We start from the raw sequence: 22,964 nt of genomic DNA, 5'->3' as shown, positions 1-22,964 counted from the left end.
TGACCTTTCTCGTTTGTGGGGAAACAGTATTAAACACCATCAACTTGCTGTAATTTGCTTCTCTTGAAAACCACTGATCGAACAAAAAAGCATCTTTTACGGTCGGGAGATGTCCCAAAGCGCTTCACAGGATATACTGTAAAGTGCAGATAGCTAACACTGACTGTACCATCCCAGCAAAGCAATCATGCTCCCAGCACACTGTAAATCACAAGGCTTCATTTCCCATTAATTTCAGGTAATGGACTGCTTACAAGACAGCATTTGTCTGTGAATTCAAGGCTTTTTCCATCTTCTTTGAAATAAATCTGTCTAAAATCTTGTGACTAAAATAGAATAAAATAGTGACTACATTTTGAATCCAATTATTTTGGCGTTGAATCTTTCTTCTGCACATTCTTCTTTCCTTTGTCCACTCACACCTCCATCCACAAATTATTTTTTAAATATATATATAAAATGAGGCAGAATGGCCCACCAGAAATGACAGGATTGGACACGAGATGAAGTCCCTGCCCTCTGAAACAGTCAAGAAGTGAACCACATGATAGAAAAGGTTCAGCAAATTCCAACAAGATTACGTTATGGGATTTTACAACATATGGTACTCACCATGGCAAAATACAAATTGCTCTGAAGTGTTAATCCACAGTTAAACATCAGAATCAGCTATGGAGGTGCACAGTAATCCGGATGCTTCATTTGGGAACCTTTCCTGGGCTTCCACTGTAACATCCGTTGGAACTGAAAGTATTTAGGCACGGATTCAAGTAGATCGGATGGCAAAGCTGTGGCCAGATGTTTCCTACTGTAACTTACTTATTAGCAGAGTAAAGTGCGATAGAACCATTCATTATTAGGTGATCCACACAGCAGTTATAATAATAATAACAATCCTTGCATTTGATATCGGCCTTATCACGTCTTCGAGATGTCTCAAAGCGCTTCACAGAATATACTGTAAAGTGGATATACTGTATATTTTGCGGGTGAAACGCGGCAGCCAATTGCGCACAGAACAGCATTAATAAATTTGATATAGCACATTGTCGGAACATCTCCCTTTATTGCATTTTTTATTATTATTTCTCATTTAATTATGGATAATTGAAACACGACTGTTTGTGGGACATTGCTGTGTGCAATTCGCTGCTGCGTTTCGCCCAAAATACAAAATACACAATCCACTTTACAATATATTCTGGGAAGCGCTTTGAGACATCTCAACAACATGATAAGGTGCTAGATCAAATGCAATGATTATTATTATCTCAAAGCGCTTTGCAAGTTTTTACTGTAAAGTGTAGTGAGTGTCGATTTGAGACAGCTGAACATAACAGCCAATTTGCACGCAGCAATGCCCCATAAACAACCATGAAGTGAATGACCAATTTTATCTGGATGATTTTGGGCCAGTTACCGGGAAAAATTCCCTCTTCCATGGGATCAGGCAGAGAGAGCCTTGTTTTAATGTCTCACTGGAGAGACATTACCGCCTACATTGTGGTATCAGACTAGACTTTGCGCTGAAAGTCCTCATGTGAGATATGAGGCTTTAACCCACAATCTTCTGACTCAAGTTAGTTCAAGCCTTGGCTAATGCTCTTCGGAACCAAGATGAACGGGGTGCGTCCCTCCAGGGAGAGTCCGCATTCCATTCCAGACATGGGAAAATTTCCACGATCAGGTGGTCTCACATATGTGGAAGGAACTCTCAGTCTGAATTGGATTCTCTTAAGCATGGTGGTGGGTTTCCGAGTGTGTCAAGAGAGATCCGGCTGGCCAAACTAAGATAAATCAAGTCCCTTCCACAATTGACACGATAACAGTGAACCTCTTTCACAGGAGAAGGAAGAAACTTAACCGATATTTGTCACAAACCATTGAATCAATACAATCTCAGAATTTTCAACACGCAGGAAGCCATATAACCAGTTGTGCTTATCGGGGCTAACAGTACCTCACTGAAGCAAATATTAATGCTTTGAGGACTGCAAGGCATCTTTCTTGTTTTGCAGAAATACACATGTTGCATCACAAATTATTTTGCAATCTCTTAAAAAACAAGCCGAATATTAAGAACAGCTGGATCTATGTTTAGGTTCTGAGCCAACATTAACTTTGTATGAATATAAAACCTCTGGCTAGAGGGTTACTTAAAACTATAGTTTTGCTGTGAGGCTGACGTCAAGGTCACTTCAGAGTTGAAACTATGCAGGAATCATTCCAGCACAACTTGGAATCGAAACACCAAACACCAAACCCAAGGCTCAAATCTTGGACTAGCAAATTAAAATAGCACCAGCATTTGTTTTACTATAATTTCACACCATCACAGTCCTTCTTCACTTACCACCACCAACAAAGAGGAACAACAAAAACTTGCATTTATATAGCCCTCCTCATGCAAGGTAGGATCTCAGAGCGTTGACAGTGGTGGAGCACGACCCTGAGCCAGGTTCAGGGGACAGTTGACCTTAGGCACGGTTGAAGAAGAAGGATGTGGAAGGTGGAGGGACCGAGGGAGAGAGTTCCAGATTTTTTCTCAACCTCCATCTATCTATACACTGATCGTCATGCTAGGTATTGCTGAAGAGAGGAAATCCGAAGAGTGCAATAGCAGATGATAATAAGATGATCAGAGAGAGAGGGAGATACTAAGGCATGAAGGGGTTTATAGGTGAGGACCTTGGTGTCAATCCATTAGGTACCAGGGAACCATTGGAGGCTGGCGAGAAATGGGGTGATGGGCGTGTGCAGTTTGGTGCTGAAGATGAGTTTTGAATGAGCTCGAGCCTGTCGGTGATGGAAATAGGGAACTACACTGATTGCTTTACTGATTATGCAAGCATTCCCTTGCAATGGGTTTTGAAGCCCTCTTGTTTGTACTGGAACACTACAGAGGCACCAACTGATTAATAATCTATGACACTTGATCTTTTTGAGTTTCGGATCGCACAGAACAACAGTCACATTGGAAATGAAACTCATTTTCACATCCTTTGCGTAATCATCACAGCGAACTTTGTTAATTAGCCAATGCTTCTTTAGATCATAGAACTAACCAACAGTGCTTACAGTAACCCACGGCAATGAAACCTCATACACCACCACAATTGCATCTAACATTAATTCAGTCCCACTGAGAAGGTTGGTAACGTGCTGGGGACCAAAGTGTTCAAGTCTCTCCTGACCTTGTGCCGTGTGATAACTTTATGAATCAAACCATCAAACTCAACTCTTAAAATGACTTTCACCTCACACAGGAATACGACATGGTTACAATTCCCCAAAAGGTTAATCGGGCACTGACGTTCAGGACAAGGTCACAAGAATACGCAGCTTGAACTTACCCAGTGGTGATATCGTCATCATTCATTGTCTTGCCAATCAAATCGCTGTCACTCATGTAGCCGGACATATCACCACTGATGGATTTCAGGTCCACATCATCAGTGTCCAGGGAATCCAAGTCCAGATGAGCAATGTTACACGATTTGCTGGAGCTCCGCATGGGCATGGTGTGCGAGTAGTGAGAGGTGTCCCCACGGACAAACCAGCCGGAATTTCCTCCAGATTGGCAGCCGCTGCCCACAGAGGGTGCGTCGCCCGCCTGAAGCCGCGGACTTGCTTGGCCGTACCTCCAGGACAGCGGTGACGATCTGTTGGACAAACTTGTGCCACGCCCTCTGCCGTTCAGCTCAGCGGATATATCGCTTTCGAAGGTCGATTCTAAAACACTGCGGAGTAAAGGTAGGAAATTAATTCGATTTCATTCTTAAATAATAGATTCTCCAGTTGTTACATAGAAAATAAAAACAAACACAAGGAGGGAGTTTCTGGATGTCGCTGCAATTAGCTAAGGCACTTAAGATTATGTTATACCGTTGTGGCCACTGGGTTTGGTTCCCAGGTCTGGACAACAACAACAAACTTCCACAGGGATTTCATGAAGAACGAGGGTGAGCCACAACCACCAGAAAAACATTTATATAGCACCTTCACGTGGGATAGCGTCTCGGAGCGCAGAAAATGTTGGTGACCTAACATTGGCAGGAAGAGTGCTTGACGGCAGGACAGTTGATTCATTAAAAAAACAGCTTGATGTTGTGATGAGGGGGATGGACAGTAGGCTGGGTGTTCTGGAGGATGAGATAGGATGGGCCGAAAGGATCTTCTTCATCTTGTGACTTTAATGTTAACTGAAAACTGCTGGCCTGACAATCCTGCTTCTAAGTGCATGGTTCTCCTACAAAGTATTCAGTCGTTGCACTTTACAGCACGTCTTATGAAGGCGCTTTGAGATTTCCTCTTGACGTAAAAGCCGCTACATCAAATGTAAGTATTAATGTTGCTGGACCCGGATATTCATCCTGCTGTGTAGAAAGTCAACTAATGGCACATTTGATGTCTTGATTTCTTCAGCAAGTGACTCTATATCTATTTCGGAATGTGGAGTTTGCCATTAATATCATGCAAGTAAAGGATTATAAGTAAATGTTAATGTCGAGTCTGTTGTTTGGGGCTGACGTGAAATTAGTGTAAAAATTATCACCACTCAATAATCAGGCCCTTCAGCGGAGCAAATAAAACCCCACACACAGATGGCTTGCAATCAGTCCCTGGGGCGATCGATCGACTGGCACTAATGCTGTACTGTAGAGCTGATGAACTGTGAAGAAATCAAGCAAATGCTTTGGCCAACTTCTCTCCAGCATACTGTTCACACCCACCCAGTCGCCTGTTCACTGATCAAACTGGGAAAATTTGAGTCTATGAACGTGACTTACAGTTACATATAAGGTTACAAACACACACATATATATACCACTGTATATAGAGTAGCTGACACTCTTTGGTTTTGTAACTCTACAATGCAAACATTCCCTCTTTCTTTTACAAGATTACAACTTGCACTGATATAAGGGCTCTTCACGTGAGGGAGCATCGCACAGAGCTGACGTACACAAACCTGCCAGTATTTCAAGGGCATAAATGCATGATAATACTTGGGACATATGCTGGAGTTTGCAAATAGGAGGGCTTGGGGGAAGGGAGTATCCCTTAGAAACAAGGTTGGTTGGCTAGCTGCACCAATCAAAGTGGTCAAGTCTGTATGCTTAATGCCTTTTAATTCCCTTCGTAGCACACAGTCAGGAGTCAAGAATACGGCCAACAAAAGGTTACGCATTATTCTGTCCCATCCTCAAGCATAAAACGGGTGTTGGAAGTGTTGAAATTAAATGTATGGATTAATTGTGTCCTGCACAGGCCCTAAACAGCAATTAGCACATGAAAGGAGGTTTCGGCTTGATTGCACTTAAATGCTGACTCGTCAGGAACAGGAAAAACTGGAGCCTTGGCATTTAGAATAGTGACGGTTTCAAGTATAAAGGGGATGTGAATGCTGCACAATTCCCAAGTGTTGCAAAGGGAGTTATCTATATTCTACATTGACTGGTGCCCTTACTTTGCAAAGGAATCAGTTTGCCTACAAATACACAGGCGCTACACATTATCGTATATCCTGTGAAGCAACTTGAGATGTCTTACTGACATGAGAGGTGCTGTATCAAACGCAAGGATTATAAATCAATCCTTGCTTACCATGCTGGGATGGGCCACCTTGGGAGTGGATGTCCTCTGTAGGATTTCCCCTCATACCACAGGGGTAAAGAGGGAGCAACAGACTGAGTGCATTCGTGCCATCACTCGAGTGGAAGATTCGCAGTTAGTGCAAGCAGAGTCTCTAAAGCAGTACATAAAGTACAAAACACATTGGAAAGAACTGAGATCAACAGCGCAAGCAACAGACATTTTACAATAATAATAGTCCGTTCATTTGACATAGCGCCTTATCACATTGTTGAGACATCTCAAAGCGCTTCACAGGATAGTCTGCAAAGTGCAGTGACTGCATATTATTTAGTGTTACGGACTAATTCAGCAAAATACATTTAAATTAATAAAAAACTGTTTAATTTGCCTTTTTTTCACGCTGCACACAAATGAATAATCGTTTCGTAATCTAAACTGGCTTAAACGTGTGGGCGAGTGGGATAAGATTTCTTTGTGAACCGCTCTTTGAATTGACAAGCTGAAAGCTGAGTTGGCTGAAGGCTACACGCCCCCCGAGCGCATCCAAACCAATAGCTCAGCTGAGAACTGATGCAACTCTGGGCAGAGATCGCTCGCTTGGCAGACTTGACCATTTGCCAATGCTGGAATTTAAACCAACTACACCCGGCAATGTGATGTTCCACAAATCTGTAACACACTTACATATAGTGTGCAAGAAACATTCCAAAAGCTGAGAAATTGGTAACTAGCCCCTGTGGTCGTACTTTTAGTTTTGAAGCACAAATACGTACCGTGCCAAATTCTCTACTGAGCTTCATTGGTGCTATCAGTTGTGAATTAAGATTGTAATCGAAAACAAAAGTTAATAATAATAATCCTTGAAGTTGATATCACACAAACAGCCGTGAAGTGAATGATCATTCCTATCTTGGGGCCAGGACGTTGTGGCCAGGACGTTAGGCAAACCTCCCTTTTCGTTTCAAATAGTGCCAGGGGATCTTTAAACGTGTACCTGCATAGGACCTTGGCTTTAACAGTTCATCTGACGGATGGTGCCTCTGACAATACAGAGCTCTCCCACCTTGCACTGTGGTATTAGCCTAGACTTTGAACTCACCAAAGTCCCGAGGTGGAGCTTGAACCCACAACCTTCTGACTTGCGGCTAACCCATCAGCCTGGCTGACACCAAAGTTACGAAAAGAGAAAATTCTATAAGAGAATTCTATCTATATTCTATCTGAATCTAATCTTTCATACACAAAATAAAGGGAATGGAGAACATTTTCCTTGAACAGTCTTTTGGAGGGAAGGCTTGGGTCAATTGTGGAAATGCTCTGCAGAAAAATTATTTTGTCAAGTCATACAATTCTGCCTCAAGCAATTTGAAGTAATATCTTGTTAGTTTGCTTGCCTGCGCTCACTTGACTCATCAATAGCATCTCAGAGGCAAAGTCTCCCGCCTTTAACCAAGATAGACTTTTTTTCCCCTAACAATGGCTAACATCAACAACAAATTACAATTTATAGCACGTTTCACATCGTGAGGACATCCCGGGAAAAACAGTTGAACACTGTTCACATTTTGTGACAGGGGAGAGCATCAGTAATCTCCTCCTGGAATTAAGGTCTGAAATATGATCTGTGGCCGAATTAAATGTCCACAAGCACAATCAGACGAGACACAACACCTAAAAAAGTCCCAGACTATGTTGACCTCAATTGAAGTCCTTTAATTATAAATCTGAATGAAGGGAATTGCAAGTTGTCGCTGTTGTTTTATGTGAGTGATTTGCTCACATGAGCTTTAAACACAATTTGCCCAAAATAATAACAATAATCCTTGCATTTGATATAGCGCCTTATCGTGTCTTTGAGATGTCTCAAAGCGCTTCACAGGATATACTGTAAAGTGAATTGACTGTATATTTTGTCAATTTAAAATAGCTGAAATGACTCCAACAGAGGAGAAAACTTACACCCTGTCAATTGGTCTAATTCGAGCTATAGTCTGTACCTCAACTAAATTATCCCCTCATTAAATATTATATGATATAATTTCCAAAGAGGAATTCCACATTACGGACTCGGAAGCCATTAATCTTGTTGGCAATTTGACCTCGAGAATTGCTGAACGTAAATGAATAAAATAAGTGAACCCGGATCAGAAAGCAGAAGAACAGTCTGGAGATCTAATAAAGGAGATTCAAAGACTCTTCAACATTACACAGTGGAGACAAGCACAATACTAATTACTTTTATAATCCTCTTAGGGTTTTCTGTGAAATGTACTTCAAAATGACCTTTTCCTTTTGTATCTAAACGCAAAGAATTCCACGCCAATGTAATCACGCCACGATGTCACGATATGTCAGTCAATTTCCCCGTCTTCCCTGAAGAAGGATCACAAAACTATTATTTTCACATCAAAACTACTGTCTAGCTGCCAGTTCTGAAGACTGAGTCACCCTGAAATGTCTGCTGGTGCGGTCATTTCTGCACTTTCAAAGGCCTATAATTTGTTATTTTCCTGTAATTTCAGCACTCTGGGACGTCTTTCTGACGTGAAGGGTGCTATACAAGTGTAATTTGTTGTTGCTGTTGTTGTTACGATGGAGCTGTATGTCATCAGTCAATCTCAGTATTGAAAACAATAAAAACATTTGTAATGAACACCAAGTTTTCAACCAGATTTCAAAGGAGGAGCTTTTTTTTGCTGTAAAATTAAATAAAGGTAAAATACAGGAATCTCAATCGCTGCCATCAACAGTTACGTTACATGACACATCAAATAATAATAATACTAATCCTTGCATTTGATATAGCGCCTTATCACGTCTTCGAGGCGTCTTAAAGTGCTTCATGGAATATACTTCAAAGTGAATTGACAGCAATGCGTAGGACTGGGGGGGAGAAGGGAATCTTCACTTGAAGTCAAAGAACAAAGGATGACACGGTTAACCATATCCGCTGTCTCACCTCTAAAGTAAACCTTGGTTGATTTGAGAGGGAAATATCAGTTGAAAATGAACATTGCATTTCCTTCAGGTTGGTATCCTTCACTCATCTGTACAAATTTTTATTCTGGGCAATAGCACAACTAATTCTCTGGCCTTGTCTGGTTTAATTTGGCTCTCGGCTCATCAGTAGCATCTCAGACGTAATGTCTCCCACGTATGACGAAGATAGAACTGTGTTTTTTTTCCCCCTAGCAATAAAATTACAGGGGAAAGAATTGAACACTGTTCACATATGTGACAGGGGAGAGCACCAGTGGAGGGAGGGTCATTGAGAATTAATAATAATAATCCTTGCATTTGATATAGCGCGATATCATGTCTTCTGGACATCTCAAAGCGCTTCACAGAATATACTGTAAAGTGAATTGTTTAAAGTGTGTTCTCGGGGTGAAACGTGACAGCCAACTGCGCACAGCACTGTCCAACAAACGGTCGTGGATTGAGTGACCATATTATAATTTTTGTTTCTTATTTTTTGGAGGGATTATTACCCCTGGAAAAGTGATCCGCCAATCGTCCAGCAACCGGGTTCCTATTTACTTCTAGGTAAACAGAGGCGTGTAGAGTAAGGAAACATGCCCAACGTTTTGCCCTGATGGGAATCGCACTCAGGTCCTCTCGCTTGCGAGGCAAGTGCTCTAACCAATAAGCTGCACGACTGCACGGCCTGAATTAAGGCCTGAATTATGATCTGTGGCCCAATTAAAACGACCGCAAGCAAAATACTGTAATTCAGATGAGGCGTAACACCTGAAATAGTAAACGACTATGTTTACCTCAATTAAAGTATTTCATTATAAATCTGCATAATTATAAGCAATGGAGTATTAAAAAAGAATCTAACTAATGAAATGATCAGGCACAATATTTTATGAACCTGTACTGTGTGACTGAGTTATGCTTAAGATAAAGCTCTTTAAAATTAATCAGTAGCAAATAAAGACGTGATTTTGTTTCTAACTGACATAAAAGATTAAACAGCGCGATATTAGATTGTTGTAGGATGCAATATGGTTTGATGTGCTTTCTCTGCCAGCAAATGTCAGCTGATTTTTCTTTTAACCAGCACAGGATAAATGAATGGGGGGTGGGGGTGGTGGGGTGGCAGAACAGACTCAGAACACAGACAGGTTGCTCTGAAGGTTTCACACCAATGCAGGTCCCATAACTAGTGTGCCAGACATCAATTATCCTCGCACAGACTGAATCAATAAAAGACAGCAGAGAGGATCTCTCGCGGCTGAATCAATTTACAACAAAGTCACAAGATCACAAGATTCGTTCTGATGAAGAAGGCCCTTTGGGCTCATTTCATCTCATAGCTGCCTCGCTGTCGTCCCATCACAGCATCAAGCTGCGTATTTTTTTTAAGAAAATGCGTTCAGCATCCTGACCTCAAGCACCCTGCCTAGCAACCTGTTCCAGTCGTTAATTACCCTCTGGGTAAAGAAACACTTTCTGGTGTCTGTCCCAAATTTGCTCTTTGCAATTCTAAACCTCCAGCACTCTCGCCTGGAACATCTGCACGCGGGTTAACATTACATCGTCCTCTGAATCTGTGTTAACAATCGAAAGATATTCCTTTGCTGCTCCTGCAACGGGCAAATGGACGCATGTGACACCAACACTTTTGAGCAAGGTTATGGTTTGTTGACTGACGGGACACGACTGTAAAATGTGACAAAGCTGTTTTGATTTCAAACCTTTATGCAACGCTTTGTCCTGTGGATTGCATATTGTAAATGGATTACAGAATAATACATTTATCATTTCACATTGCTTCGGGTTATAAATGCAGTACATCCAGAACCATGTTTCTCACCATAAATCCCTGCAGATTAAAATCCAATGGTTCCAATTGAATGTGGCACAAATGTACTCTTTCAGTGAAAATGCCATCATACATCAACTAAATTAAGGATTCTGGCCATAGATGTTGGGTATATATTAAAAAAACACCATCAGAATAAGATACATGTGGAGTCCTGTAGCTCAGTGGTTAGAGCACTCGCTTTGCAAGCGAGAGACCTGAGTTCAATTCCAGGCAGAGGGCGAGACCTTGGGCAAGTTTGCTTACTCCACACAGAGCCTAATAATAATCACTCCAAAACCAAAAACAATAATAAATTGGTCATTTTCAATCTACGACTGTTTGTGGGACATTGCTGTGCGCAATTGGCTGCCGCGTTCGTCCACAAATATACAGTCAATTCACTTTACAGTGTGTTCTGTGAAGCGCTTTGGGACGTCCTCCTGACGTGAAAAGCGCTATATCAAATGCAAGGATTATTATTATTATTATTAATATTATTATTATTATTATTATTATTATTATTATTATTATTATTATTATTATTATTATGCCTAGCAGCAAGCCAGGTTCAGTGTTCAATGGCTAAAAGTCAGTGTATTTCATTTATATTTGATAAAATTGTTCAACAGTGCAAACAAAGTCACATCAATGTTGTAGCTTCATCCTTGTGGAGATTACATGATTCAATATAAAATCTCACACAAAAAGCGCACGCTTTTGGTCAGTAAAAATAATGAAACAAAACGAAATTCATACCTATGGGTTATCTGGGATCCCCTCAGACTCGACATGGTGTCTTCCAGGTTCTGTCGAAGATCGACTATATTCTGAACAGTTCTCTTTCGTTGTGTCTCTGGATCTTTTAAAATCAAAAGAGGAAAGGCGCAAAGTTATACAGAGGAACTCATTACATCTGCTGAAGTTCTAATTTCCACAAAACAGTCTGCAGAGCATCACATTTAGCCAAATGTAAACCACGTTCATTTTGGGGGGACAAATATATTTGAGGTGTAGAAAAGGAGGTATTGCTGAGAAAAGGAAGACCTTTCAAAAACTGGTCAGAGCTGGATGGATTTAAGCAAGTCTTTTCTTCAATGCTCGATCAAGATTCAGTGAATGGACTGAAGTGTCGCAATAGTGATTTCCACTCAAGTTGTTAAAGGTAAGCTTGGGTTTGAACGATAGCTCTTAATGCTGTTATATTGGATTCAAAGTACTTACTAAAACACTTCCAACTTCTGCAACAGGTTGCATCAGACAGACAGATAGACAGACAGATAGACAGACAGACAGACACTCATTTTTAATCAGTCGAGAAAATTAACATTGATAAATAAAGGAACAGCTTGTGATCTTTTCCTTTTGTCCACCATTTTATAACACTCAGGGAGAACCTCAGAGGAAATGGAAAGAAACATCTAGTTGGCCTTGGAGCAGCTGAAGGAGCCAAGAGACAGACTCTCAGCCAGAGGATCAGGGGTTTGAAACCACAAACTTGCCTGTCACTTGGATTCATTTGCTGTCCAAACTGCTTAAGTTTGGGCAGTTCTGACCCTGGCTCCGGGCCAAAGTGCAATGTTGAGCACAAGGGAGGAACAACAAATGACTGACTCCCAACATTTTACTCTGCTTTAAACATTGTGACTCATTGTCCTAGAACAAAGCAGCAGAATTGCCAACAGTTACTTAGCTGTTTGCAATGACTGCATCTGTTTATGAGGATATACATGTTGTTGAAGATGGATTTTTTAAAAGAAACACGGGGAGTTTTTGCAAATGTTCAGGAAATAAACCAGATAACTTATTAATACAAGATGCCTTCCTGCACGAATCACGTTGATCACTGGACATTGTGTTATAATACTTGACCATATTATCACGCCACAAAATGTAGCCAACCCTCAAAAATACCAGTTACATGTAGAACAGTGAGAATCGTTTTCCAACTGGTTACAAAATCAAACTATGTTAAATGTCGTATAAAATTAATGACATTTGAGCTACAGAACCACTCAGCTACAGAACCCATCACCGTGGAGTATAATAATCCCTCAAGAAAAAAAAGGCAATAATAATTTGGTTACTCAATCCATGACTGTTTGTGGGACACTGCTGTGCGCAATTGGCTGCCGTGTTTCGCCCACAAATATACAGTCAATTGATTTTACAGTATATTCTGTGAAGCGCTTTGAGACGTCTAGAAGACGTGAAAGGCACTATATCAAATGCAAGGATTATTAAGGATTATCACTATTTAATTGTATGAACCGAATTGCCCATCGTGAGGTGAGTTTTTAGCCGCTTTGCTTTGCTGTGCCTTCTGGCACTTTCTTTCCCAAAACTCTCCATCCTCGTCCCCTCCATCTCAGCTTTGAAATCCAGTCTTATAAAAACTCTCTTTGATTTTGCTTCCGGTCACCTACCCCCATATCCCTGCAGTCTATCACCCAACTCAAGCTCCCAGTCAGTCTTTGCAAAATGTTTTTAGACATCCTTCCTGCACGAACTGCATGATAAAAGTGTAAATTGTTGTTGCAAAACCACATTTTTTTTAGTCTTATAAAATCTACTAAAGTTAGAGTTCAGTGGGGTGAAATTTCCCACATATCACCACTTGATCTTGTTCTTTTTTTGGTCAGTCGGATGCGGAAACCCATCAGCATGGGTGTGATCAGCTAAAACCATAGCATAGCTTGCCAATGAAACAAAAACAGAGAGAGCTGGGAAACTCAGCAGGTCAGGCAGCATCTATGGAGAGAGTGTCAACGTTTCGGGTCCACGACCCTTCGTCAGAACAGAGTTCTGCTGAGTCTTCCCAGCTCTCTCTGTTTTTGTTTCAGATTTCAGGCATCTGCAGTATTTTGTAGCTTGCCATTGATATCACTGTCTGGTACGCTTTCCAGCTAGGACCACCCTACCTGTTAGGGGTTTGACTTGCAGGCTTAACAGGAGCTGAGCGAGAAGATTCCCTGCCCCCTATGACTGGAGGAGGTTAAGGGGCAATATGATCGAGGAGTTTAAAATAATGAAAGCAATTGACAAGCTGGATAAATGGTGACTTCCTCTCACAGAGCAATATCAAACAAAGGAACATATTCAGTAAATGAGATCAGATGGCAATTCTTTACACAGAAGGCTGTGAGCTTGTGAAATGCACCACCCCAGGCTTTGAGGTCTGGGAGGTCAATTATACCAATGACTGTTTGTAATCCAGACCAACTTTGACTGACGAGTGCTCTTATTGGAAGGGTTTCTAATCTTGTCGCCAAGTTTAACCACCATAGCTCATGCGGCGATGTTTCATCATATCAGAATCTAACTCATATCATGAATACTCATACCAATGTTAGATCAGTTTGACCCACAAAATATGTAGTCAATTAATTCACTTTACAGTATATTCTGTGAAGCGCTTTGAGACATCTTAAAGACTGATAAGGCGCTGTATCAAATGCAAGGATTATTATTATTATAGATTCTTGTATGGTCAATACAGGGGTCATTCACAAATATATCATTGCTCTACTTCATAGTAAAATCCTGTGAAACACTTTGGGGTGTCCTCCCAACATGAAAAGCGCTGTATCAAATGCAGGGATTATTATTATTATTATTATTCAGACAGACTTTTCGAGGAACAACATCTCCATTACATAATCGCTGAGCGTCATCCTTTATTACGTTTTGTTTAACCTCGGGGTATGTTTAGTTTCTAATACTGAAATCCAGTATTATGGTATAAGACCAAAAGTGTTTTTGATGTGAACAATGAGACTGTACAAGTTGCTGGTAATCACTATACAGGCAGGAGTAATATACTCATTTAATTAACACTGGCAGGGATGTTACAGTACCTATAAATATTAATTTCAGAGTCAGATTACTGTACACAACTGGAATCATTTTATCCTTTCCTTCACCTTGCATTTGTAAGGAATTGACTGCTGAATATCTGAAGCAAACCTTAAAATATAAACATTCCCTTAAACATTAAACACATTTAGCATTTTAAGCTCTAAAATAAGTGTAGTTATGCAGATATCACTTGCTTCATTCATGCATGCCTTTCAGAATTCTTCTTACACTGTTAATGACTTATTTTTACATCATTGCAGATGATACTAATATGAGGAATGCAATGTATATTTATATCATTGTACTGAGAAATGTTCCACCATATTTTTTATGACATTCCGTATAGGTTCGATCCATACATGTCACAACATTGTTTGTATGAACCACAAAACAACTCTTTCTGGGAATGCAAATTAAACAATATACAATTTCAATAATCTTTGCTCTCAAGGGAATTAGTGTATAATTGCAGCAAGTGTACTTTAAGTTTACTGCTTCTTAATCGTGATTTAATGCATAATATCAAACCAGCAAAACAGTGCTCTATAATAGTCTACCATTGTGCATTCTGAAACAAATCCCAACGTAACATATAATAATAATCGTTGCATTTGATATAGCGCCTTATCGCGTCTTAGAGACCTCTCAAAGCGCTTCATGTGTGGAACATCTGTATCAGCTCAGTCTGTCAATCAATCCCAGTTAATCTCATTATTTCCTAGTAATATGCACTGAGGAAGGTTGCATTCCTCTTGGCGGAAACAATCTTGTATCATTTAGTTCCCCACATATCAGAAACGTACATTCTGCAAAACCTTTTCGAAATACTGCATGCTAATTCTCCTCGAACATTTCCATTGTTAATTCTACTTTTCAGTGCAAGCGCAAAATACTATCTTGAGTTTCACGTTGATTTATTAATTTAGAGTACATAAGGGCAGCCAATGCATCAAACAACCATCATTCGAGTGTCTTTACCATTGGCTGATCAAGAATTTTATGGTGAATTTTAAGTACCAATGCCACATTTACAGGAAAGTATGATGATTGTCATCAGGGCCAACAAGCTATAGAGTCCAGCTGGGGCTATCTCATCTGGAACTGAGCTGGGATTTGAACTCAGGTCACGGCATTAAGAGGTCATACCCTTAAGCTACTACACCACCTGAGCTCTCACATGGTGAGTTTTGACCATATTAAGAGCCCAATACATAGCGGGTCATTCAAACAGAATTCTGGAGGAACAAGATCTCCGTTACACATTCACTCTGCTTCATCCTATTTCACTTCTCGTTTAACTGTTGAGCAAGTTTAGTTTCTCCCAGTGAAATCCAGGTGGAGTGTTATGATTACACTAAGTGGCTGGTTTCCACTCAGACCATTTGCACAGTGATAGGCATCAAACGCAATTTAAGGTCTTATTTAAAGAATTACGCATCTTCTTTCAAATAGTTTGCGCAGGAACTACCTTTTTTTTTAAAAAAAGGGAAATACGTCAATGAGACTTTAGCATATATATCAATGCTCAAAACTTTCCCCAGGTGCTAATGAAGTCTCCTATAATACACGGGAAACATTTACTGAATACTGCCAAAGTCATGTCAACCTAACCAACAATATTTTCCTTCCACCAATGGGTCTAATGAAATTGAAGCACCCAACATATTAACAAATTACCCAACCTCTGTTTCAGAATCATTATAAAGCTCTTCGGCTTCGAGAATTTTTTTCTCAGCAGAAATATTGATGCAGAATGAGGTCATGTAAAATAGAACAAATTGGTTATTCGAAGAGACTTCACAGAGTAGCTCAACCATATGTGCCCATTAAAGGGTAGAGTAGATATTATTCCTCTTTGTAGAGGATTTCATAAGCTTGCAATGTCACTGTGTTTGTGATTCATACTTAACAGATAAACATATGACAACGGGAGCGATCAATCACTTTTGTAACATTGTTCACAAGTGTTCGAATTGCAAATCTTGAATTAACGGAATTAGGCTGGAGGAAGGAAGAATGCTTTGTTTTTGCCTTGCAGCTGAAATTGGTGCAGTGTTCAGGCAAATACGAACTCAATTTAATAGATGCCTGCTGTATAATTATCTTCAAAGCAGGAACCCAATCAGAGGCATATTCTCTGCTCTGTCAGCTGAATGTGGTTTCCAGCTGCAACCAGAAACAGCTCAATTTTACACGTGAGATCGCCTCTGAATTTCAGCCCCCAAAATCGATTTGGAAACCGCTGTAATGGGTTTGGTTAATGTTTTTGGAATCACAGTTTGTGCAGTTCAACATTGCAGTTTATTTCAGTGATTAATATTACCATAAATGTTGAGGCAAGAAGGGATAACGATCAGTTTCTCTCCGAGACCAAAATTATGCTCCCTTTACTCGTGTACATGTGTGTGTGTCCGTGTGCGGTATTAAGAAAATTACATGGAAAGCTTCCATTTACAAATGTTAAAATACATCATTTTCCCCATTAGATCAGATTCTCTGCAAAAATGAATCCAGCTAATTTTAACATCAATAATAATCCATGCGTTTCATATAATGACCTATCACGTCAAGACATCTCCAAGCTCTTCACAAGATTTTCACAGTGACGTGCAGTGACTGCGTATTTGTAGGCGAACGAGGCAGCCGAGTTGCACACAGCAATGTCCCACAAACAGCCAAGAAGTGAATAACTTTTGAAAATTTAAATCTGGAGGACTTTTGGCCAGGACACGAGGAGAAACTCCATTCTCTTTTTGAATAGTGTCAAGGGATCTTTCACATCCAGCTGGTCCTTGCTGAATGCTTACCAAGTAGAATTAACATCAGGAACTCAATAAGAGATAGGATGACACGTCCAGGTGCGAGTTCACTCAATACATCCTCCAGGACGTCAAGCAGGAAGTGCATCCTTTTCCAACTGTCAGGTGCCCGAGTTATTGTTTCCTATCCTGGCCATGAGAGCGTTCACGCTGTCATTGCTTTCGCTGTCCGCCATGTCTCCTGCAGCTCACGGATGTTCTGCTGTTCAAATGTTTCAGTGTATGATTGATTGTAGCATGCTGCTTTGTATGGTCACCTGATACACCCGGTCACCTGGCCTCAATTGAACATTTTTACAGACCCTGCTTCAAGGCGTCCTTGAATCATTTCCTCAGCCCCCATTTTGCCTGCGGGCCAAATGGGTTTTGTTCTTCACTCGTGTGTGTGTGCGTGTGCGCGTGTGTGATGCGAGCCAGAGAAATGTCTGATCCACATTGGTTATATTTTCATCATGATACGTTCCATTCCTTAGAGATCTGCGCGGCAAGAATTTCATTGTAGGTTTCTCGTCTTCTCACGGAATCTGCACGATAGATCTCAAGTGTTTGAGCTGGGACCCGTCAAATCCTGCACATGACTCAAGTAAGCGGATCCACATTTTTTGCTGGGAGAATACAGCAGCAGTGTGCAGCTTGATCTTTGCTCCCTAGGGAACAGCGTGCTGCTTCTAAACTGTGTCGAGGAAGTTGTCCGCTTGCCAAGCTTTCGTTCTCGATTTGCCCAGCGCCTTTCGGTTGACTAATACGTTAGTATGTTGACTGACAGTACGCTGGCAAGTTTGACGGGAGAGAAACGGTTGATGCACCACTTCGGGCTTTGAAAGGTTGAAAAAGGTCGCCCTTTTATTTGCCTCTGTTCTTTTTTCCCTATATGTCGACAACTCAAGGGATTGGGAACTAAATCAATGTGCGCTACATTATAAACATCTGTCAGCCACAGAATGCATTGTAGATGTAAGACATAATGGTTTATGTGAGAGTGAGAAGAGTTCTCCATGTCTTCTTACTTCTGAAATTCTCTGAAACCATCCCTCCACCTTGCCCACTGCCCCTCCTTCTTTTTCTACATTTAAATCCCTGCTTAAGCTTTATCTCTTTGACTGCACCTACAGCCACCTCCCTCCACCTCCTCCCAACCCCGTCTCTCTTGCTCGGGCTCCACCCCCTCTCCATTCGGCAGCACCCCCATACACTATTGTACATGAAGGTCACTATATAAATGCAATTTGTTGTTGTTGACGTCGATAGGAACTTGCTATCCTGCAGAAGCACAACGATTTGACAAGAGAGATTCCTGCTTAATCCTTTTGTCATTGAGGAAAATAATTAAAACTTTCACCTGATAAACAGATATATAATCTCCAGGTTTTACTCCCAATCGAATAACATTATTACAATAATACTTGCATCTGATATAACGCTTTCATATTGCGAGGAGATCTCAAAGCACTTCACAGGGTATAGGGTACAGTGCAATGACTGTGTATTCTGCAGGAGAATGCAGCAGCCAGTTTTATCAATTTTATCTGGAAGATAGTTGGCCCGCACACTGGGTGAAATGCCCCTCTCTTTTTGAATAGTGCCATGGGATCTTTTAAACCCACCTGGACAGGCAGCTGGGAACTTGGTTCAACCTTATATTGCGAAGGGCGGCACCACCAATAAAGCAGTGCTTCCCCCAGTGCTGTATTGGAGTGACATCTTAGATCAGGTTGGTCTAAATCATGGTTGGCCTTTAGCACCCAAAAGGTTAGACCACCCCGGCCTAGATCACGAGTTCGAAGTTCCCAACGTGGGGCTTGAACCCACAACCTTCTGACTCAGAGGCGAGAGTGTTACCAACTGAGCTCGACTGACTGCAGCATTTATATACACATATAATCTTGGTGTTAGTCTGTGACGGAAATAGAGATGCCGTATAACTGCAATGATGACGACAACAACAAGCTCGCAATATGTAATGTCTCATCCGAGGGACCGAGTGATTCTATGTGGCCTCCGCTCCCTCTCCAACCATTGTTTGAAATCTCTGCAGCGTTATCATTTTGGTGTGAATTATGGCGAGCATCGCAAGGTATTTACTGGTTACCGACTTGAATGCTGAATCAACAGTGATTCAGTAACCGAAACAGATGAGTTCATACAGTATTCACAGCGAATATGTTTATTAGGACAGTGCCTCATGGTTCAACTACAGACATAAAACACTGCAGTCATTTAAGCAGTGAATCCAGACTGCATTCATACTGCATGCTGCAGAGTGTCAATCCTAAGGGGTTATGAACCTGCTGATGGGAGGTGCCTGCTTCAGCTACGCGCATGACAATTAAGATAAAACGGCAGAAATGGAAATTACAGTGTCAAGCATTAAATTAAACATTGAAACCTTGAAATCCCTGCTGAGATAATAAATCTGTATTAAGCAATCAATCATAAATGTCACATAAATATGTCCCGAACTACTGTCTCTTCCAAATCCTGCTGAATGTATCAAACAATGAGATTTATGTAACTGATGTATAAAGTACTCCAAAACCAGAGCATTTAGCTTTGTAAAGCAGCAAACTGTGCAGCTGTAGCCCAATCTACATCTATCTAGGTCACCTTTCACTCTCTCCTCCTTTACAATCTGCGCCTAAGATCATAATATTGATAAATCACAGCGAAACATAGCAAAATGATGTTTGTGTTTGCGCATGAGGGAAAATTATAATATTCTGTTGAGTATAACTGTTTTGCGTTCATTTACCATCCACTAACTCGTCCATCTCTCGATTTAGAAATAAAAAGCATTTCAGGATTATAGTAGCGATTATAGTGTAAATATTTGAAATCATTCACAATGAAATATTGCCATGTCTGTGCAATATTTCTTTGTAAATGATTTCAAATATTTATACAGTGCTCACTGGCCTCCAAGGACTGCAGTAGCATTTGTGGTCTACAATTGCAGCAATACAAATCAAAAGTTCTATATGATAATAAAGTTCTAATAGAAAGAAAATTAACATATCTTTATGCTCAGCATCAGAAACTTACAGAAAATCAATGGGTGAAGGGCGACAGAAATAGTAACATTCTAATAATCTTCCATCACACCAATGGATTACCCGCATTATACTCTTATTGATAAATAATTCTATATTGTACGAGCAGAAGGGAATACATAGGAAGGTTGACTGAAAATATTGTGGGTTCACTCCCACTGGGAAATTATTGCAAATCAAGTCAAAAGCACAGCATTTTCTCATTTAAAAAGGGGTAAGTTGTAAATTTTATCCAAATTCAACTGTTATCGGGCATCACATGGAATAGAATAATCTACACACATGGACAAACTAACCTTAAAGAGAAAAAAAAATTATATGTGGTTTTAATTTACTGCAAAACGAGGGGAAAACTGCAACATTACCCTCCCCCCATTGAACTTTAAATGTTTGAGCGACGATTTTGTCCAGAGCAAAATGGCCAATTATTGTCAACTGCCTAGAGCACAAAATTAGGCTTTAAAATATCCGAGGAAGACATTTAGCGTAGATGGGAATAGATTTTATTCTGCATTTCACAGTGGACCTATTCCTAAAACGAGCAATCGCTCCTGAAAAAAACCCACTGTAAAAAAAATCACGCAAATAGATAGTATGATTTTAACTGCTTAGCATCTCACAAAAGCTTGAGCGTGTATTGATGACCGAAGCTCAAGGTACAAATGCAGCAAGCTATCCCTGCCATAGTATTGCTGCACTGCATTAATAATTAGCGATTCTGACTGAGCCTGGGAATGCTATTAATACCTGCAATTGACATGCTTCTTAGCATTAATTACAACGGCTGATCATGAATGACAGCCCTTGGAATAGCCCTTCAACACAGGCACACAGCTGTGTGCTGAAGCACGTGACAATTCCCCCCGGTACTGAAAGGGTTACTGTTGTAAGGGAAATAATAATAATAATAATAGTCCTTGCGTTCGATATAGCGCATCTCCGAGGTGTCTCAAAGCGCTTCGCAGAATACACTGTAACATGAATTGGCTGTCTATTGAAATATTATATATTGAAACTGTTTGTCACAGTAATGACATGTTTTAGACAGTTAAGTGCAAGACTCACCGAGCATTTGACTAAACAGAAGCTGTTCTAGGTCCCCCAGCACTGTCACAACAAGCTCAGGATCCACCTTTAAATAAGTCTTTTCCTCTGGCTGCTGCTGCCCCTTCTCTGTCGCCTGAGTTTGCTTTTTACTAGCCTTTGCCTTGCTGGACAGAATTTCATCGTCGGACTTGCTCGCGTCCCCTACGCTGGCTTCGGTGGTTTTACTGAGAGGTTTGACTTCAGCCCAGGGTCCTCTGGGGATGCGGCTGGGTTTCCCACTGTGTGTGGTGGGTGTTTGTGCTGCCAGAGGCTTGTTCATGCTGGGAGCCAGTTTGCTCTGAAACAGCGAATGCTCCGATTTGGACAGAGATTTAGACATGGGAGCGTCTCTGTATTTCAGCCCTCCTTTCCCAAACGCGTGAGCTGGCTTGGCCATGTCATCGCACCACCTCGGCTCATACAGATGCATCTTCTTCTCGGCGTCGGTCAGGAAGGAGAGGTTCGTCAGAGATTTTTGCTTCCTCAGGTTGGAGAAGCCTCCGTCGGTCCCACCCTTGAACACCTTCAGCTCTCCGGTTCTGGCCATCGCTTGGGGTTTGCCCTTCTTCACGTTCTGCATTGCCTTCCCGTCCGCCTGTCGCTTGTAAAGCTTCACATCTTCCTGGCTTGGCTCGCACATGTCCGTCTCACAGCATTTGACATTGGCACCCAGCGCTTTGCTCATCTGTAATCATTCACGCGCCTATCTAGTCGGACAATGGGAATTCGAATGACTGCTGGCTGCTGTGCTCCACCGTGCCTTGCAGAACCAGTCTGGACAACACTCTGTGAAACAGCGGTTCCTCTGTTGTCCAGTCCTGCCTCACACAGCCCTGCTTGTTGCAGCGTCAGCTGGTAGATTGATCACCAGAGGAATGTCATTACTGAACGCCCTCCCCTCCTTCCAAGATGCTCTGGGCTAGGAAAGAAAAGGCTATTCCATCATTGCCACTAAAAGGGGGAAATCAGGGAGCAGCTTTCTGCTCATCCAAATTGCTGGTACTGAACAAATGTTTCTCACAGCTTCAGGAAAGGCATTATTTTCAAGAGCTGCTGGAGAATCAGCTCCCACAGCCACGTTAAATCAGCTTAATTAGCAGGAGAGGAAATGCTGGGAGTCTGGAGTGTTACATTGTGGGATGGACTCTCTCTCTCCTCTCTCTCTCTCTCAATATTCAGCCCACATCCCAAGTGTATCCCAGCTTCCTCTACTGCAGTAGCTGCTCCTTGCTGCCATGGCAGCAGACATCTCCATTTAAATAAAAATTAAAACGAGAGCAAAAAGATAAAGCCCACCCCTCCTATTTCAAACAGCACCACTAAATGTACAAGGGGAAAAAGAGGACAGACACAGGCAAAAAGCCCGTCCATATTATATTTAGCGATAGCTGAATACGCCAATTTACCCTGGTAAAACCTGTATGAAATAACTGCGAATTATTAATTTTAGAAAGTGCATACAAGGTTGGAAGGTACCACATCGTCCCTGGCAGTGGGTGGAAAGGCAGCTTTGTAAGCAATAGACAATTGCAATAGACATTTATATATTTAAAAAATCTGTCACCAGCTGAGACATTGTCTGCTTAATCGTTAGAAAACCTGCGATATTGACAGTGATAAACCTGCAGACCTGAGACCGTAGGGGCACAATCTCAATACGATTGCACACCTTCCTCAGTCACAGATAGGGATGTGCCCTTTTCACCATCTCCAAAAGTAGCACAGCTACTCCAACGTACCATTAAT

General features: G+C 41.2%; 1 protein-coding gene across 7 annotated transcripts in view; it reads right to left on the bottom strand.

Annotated features, from left to right (window-relative positions):
- Positions 1-22,964, bottom strand: part of LOC103179107 (neuron navigator 1) — a 183,081-nt gene that overhangs the window by 134,486 nt on the left and 25,631 nt on the right. For 3 of the 7 annotated variants that reach the window (XM_042342045.1, XM_042342046.1, XM_042342047.1), the window contains exons 1-3: positions 21,198-21,967; positions 11,168-11,270; positions 3,354-3,740 (exon numbers count right to left, since the gene is read on the bottom strand). In XM_042342045.1, coding sequence (XP_042197979.1) covers positions 3,354-3,740; positions 11,168-11,270; positions 21,198-21,903 — 1,196 coding nt within the window. In that variant the 5' untranslated portion in view covers positions 21,904-21,967. Of the gene's footprint in view, positions 1-3,353; positions 3,741-11,167; positions 11,271-21,197; positions 21,969-22,964 lie in introns of those variants that run through there. The other 4 variants (XM_007894203.2, XM_007894204.2, XM_042342048.1 and 1 more) reach the window with 3 other exon arrangements.

Source organism: Callorhinchus milii, unplaced genomic scaffold (genome assembly GCF_018977255.1).
Source record: "Callorhinchus milii isolate IMCB2004 unplaced genomic scaffold, IMCB_Cmil_1.0 Scaffold19, whole genome shotgun sequence".
In the NCBI taxonomy this organism is placed as follows: Eukaryota; Metazoa; Chordata; class Chondrichthyes; order Chimaeriformes; family Callorhinchidae; genus Callorhinchus; species Callorhinchus milii.
Note: the sequence above shows the minus strand (reverse complement) of the source record. Positions and strands in the feature narration are given on the sequence as shown.